Below are 2,888 nucleotides of genomic sequence, written 5' to 3' on the forward strand. Positions count from 1 at the left end.
CCCGGCGACAGAAGGCTACAAGGCAGCTTGTCGTCGCTCGGTGGCGCAAACAAGAGAGCTTGAAACCTGCATGCATGCATCAACGAGACAGCCAAACACCTCCAGGCGCATAGAGAGAGGCGGCGGCGGCGGCATTATTGCATAGATTATCCAGTGTGGCCGCTCTTGGAAGCTTACAAATGGATAGGTACACTCTGGTTGTGGTGTAGGAGTACGGAGTAGTGCGCAGAATTGTGGATTCTGAGTAGTGGCAGAGGCACGCACCATTCCCGGGCGAGGCGTATAAGTCACCGTTTCCGTCAGGGCCCTGGCTCCGTTCCAAATTATGACCGCAATTAAGGAAGGGGACCGTGGTGCATGGCTAGCAGGGACAGGGATCTCTGGCCCAGCCCCCTGTCCCCAGCGCGTCCCCACCTCGACTTCAGGGGACCACCGACATGGGGCTACTGGCTATCTCCAGTTTCAGGGATATGCCCGCTTCCCTTTTCGTTTCCAGCGTCTTGCTCTTGGTCTGCCTCCTGGTGTGGCTGCCCTCTCACACGCTTCTCACACTCACACGCACACACACGCACCGTAGTCCCAGGAGACCGGCCAACTCATTAAAACATCCTCTTTCCCATATCTCGGAACATTCTGCTTCCAAGGACCCCTTCATATCCTTCCCAAATCCAACCACAAGCTAACAGACCCCACAAAGGTGGCATACAAGAACATCTGCTTGCCCAGTTCAGCCAGCTCACCCAGATCATCCACACGACGTAGCAGCCGCTGGACACAGGCCTGCTTTTTACCGAAAAGACATTGTCTCTCATATACTCCCTTGTCCGCACCACAGATTACCCTGTCGGCCCTGGCCCCTCCCCAGAAAGAAACAAACCTCACCGTCTTCTCCACCGACATGTCCCAGGTGGAGCACGACTATCCACCCAGGGAGGTGCACCGGCCCAATACTGATCGCCACGCCGCCGACCATTCATATATCCAAGCCCTCCCCAGCGCGGCCGCCGGCCGAGTCCATATCTACACTGCCAGCAGCAGTCCTTCCCACAGCCGCACCTCTTCCGATTCCATTCACTCAAACACATACGCCGCAATGGAGGACTCAGTCATGATACAATCAAAACCCAGCCAGCACCCTGGCCAGCAGCCAGAGGAGCAAGCCCCTGTCCTCCCCCAGAAGAGCGCCCTCCGAACGTCGCGCCTCCTCGACAACCTGGTCGGCCTCAAGTTGACCATGCCAGACCCGCCAAGCTTCACACAGACGCCCCACGACGAGTACATGTCCTCGGAGGAGGACGCCTCCTCAACCGCTGGTGACTTCTCAGACTTCGAGTACGACTCAAGTAGCGACGATGTCTGCCCCTCGCCTGCGAAAGATAGGAGGAGCCACGAGGTCACCGCAAGGGTCGTGTCAGTCATATTCTCGGGGAAGCCGTCCGTCGTCGACGTACCACAAAACCGTCGCTCGATCTCGCCCACCTCGTTCGAGAGGCGGCAGACCATCATGGACCTCGCCGCACAGTCGCTCGCCCAGGACGATGCCGAGGTCAAGAGGCGGCGGATGTCTGTCACGAGCACGTCGTCCGACTCTGTCTCTACCAAGCCCACCCGAACAGCCCACCCTCCCCGGAGCAGCAGCATGCAGCCCCGGCCCACCACCAACACATTCAGCAAGACAAAACCGGCCTTCCTGCAGATCGACCCCTACGCCAATGGCAGCGTGTACTCGCTAGACGTGCTCCAGGAGCCCAAGGAGGCAGAGCAGGAGGATGAGCGCCCCAGGACCCCAAAGACCCCCACCAAGATGTTCAAGGGTGTGGCCAGGACGCTCAGCCTGATGAAGCGGCGAAGCACACCAAGAATGAACCAGGCCTTCCTGTCATCATCGTCCACGGAGAACGTTTCCACGGCGACCTCACCCGCGAAGCGCAGCATCCTGGGTGAGCCGCTGTGCGAGGCGCCGCAGGAGATGAGCCAGGAGGCGGCCGACGGCGCTTCCGAGTTCGCCGTGCCGCCACCACCGCAGAGGCCCCCACCGCAGCCCCAATCGGCGGCGGTCACGTACGAAGAGATCGTCCGCGTCGCCAAGAGGAACGAGAGGCTGGAGAGGAACAACGAGAAGCTGCTCTCTGTCGCACGGACGCCGACCTCAGACCTTGCTGAGTCGCCCATCTCGCCCATGTCTCCTTTGTCCGCCACCAGCACCAGCACCGCCGCCACCACAGGCAAGAGAATGTCAAGTTTCAACGCCGCACGGAGGAGAATGAGCATCAAGCTCACTGGAAAATTGCAATTATAACGCCCCGCCGTGGCCGATAATCTTACGTCGCATGGTCTTTTCAGCTTTGCTTTGTCATACTTTCCGGCGTTACGAGCACAACAAAGGCTCCTGGGTTTAGCGTTCTGAGATTTGGGAGGGATTCTTCTTTGTCTTTTTTTTTCTTGATCGAAACAAGACCACATGCATTGGCATTACGGCGTCGGACATCCATTCATTATGTCCTCATCAACAAAACAAGCAGTCATTTTGGTCTGCCAGCGGGAGACAGGCGACATGTCGCCTCGGAAGGGGCGCGGGGCGCGGAAGGGAATACTTAATGGGGGTTGTTTCTAGCCTGTGGCTATCGAGGTCCATCAGCAGTACCTCACGAAGCTATGATACCAAACTGCTTGAATCGAACAACTGGGAGAGAGAGTCTCCTGCAAAACACAAACGCGTCTTGTCCACCTGTGCTCTATTGTGTGTCTGTGTGTAAGCCCAAACCTGCGGTCAGCCGTGATCCGACCGAGTTCTCAACTCAAAATCACTTGATAACCACGAGTGATCGCTCAAACTCCATCATAGCGTGCAGCGAACATCATACATGAGCCGTACCTTATCCCATCTT

General features: G+C 57.7%; 1 protein-coding gene across 1 annotated transcript; it reads left to right on the forward strand.

The window, feature by feature from the left end:
• The first annotated feature begins 375 nt into the window (after window positions 1-375).
• KVR01_010569 (uncharacterized protein) lies at window positions 376-2,572 on the forward strand. The gene has a single exon (XM_044788570.1). The coding sequence runs from the start codon at window positions 899-901 to the stop codon at window positions 2,297-2,299; it is 1,401 nt and encodes a 466-aa protein (XP_044640728.1). The 5' UTR covers window positions 376-898; the 3' UTR covers window positions 2,300-2,572.
• The last annotated feature ends 316 nt before the right edge of the window (window positions 2,573-2,888 follow it).

The sequence above is a fragment of the Diaporthe batatas genome, assembly GCF_019321695.1.
Source record: "Diaporthe batatas strain CRI 302-4 chromosome Unknown Contig00013, whole genome shotgun sequence".
In the NCBI taxonomy this organism is placed as follows: Eukaryota; Fungi; Ascomycota; class Sordariomycetes; order Diaporthales; family Diaporthaceae; genus Diaporthe; species Diaporthe batatas.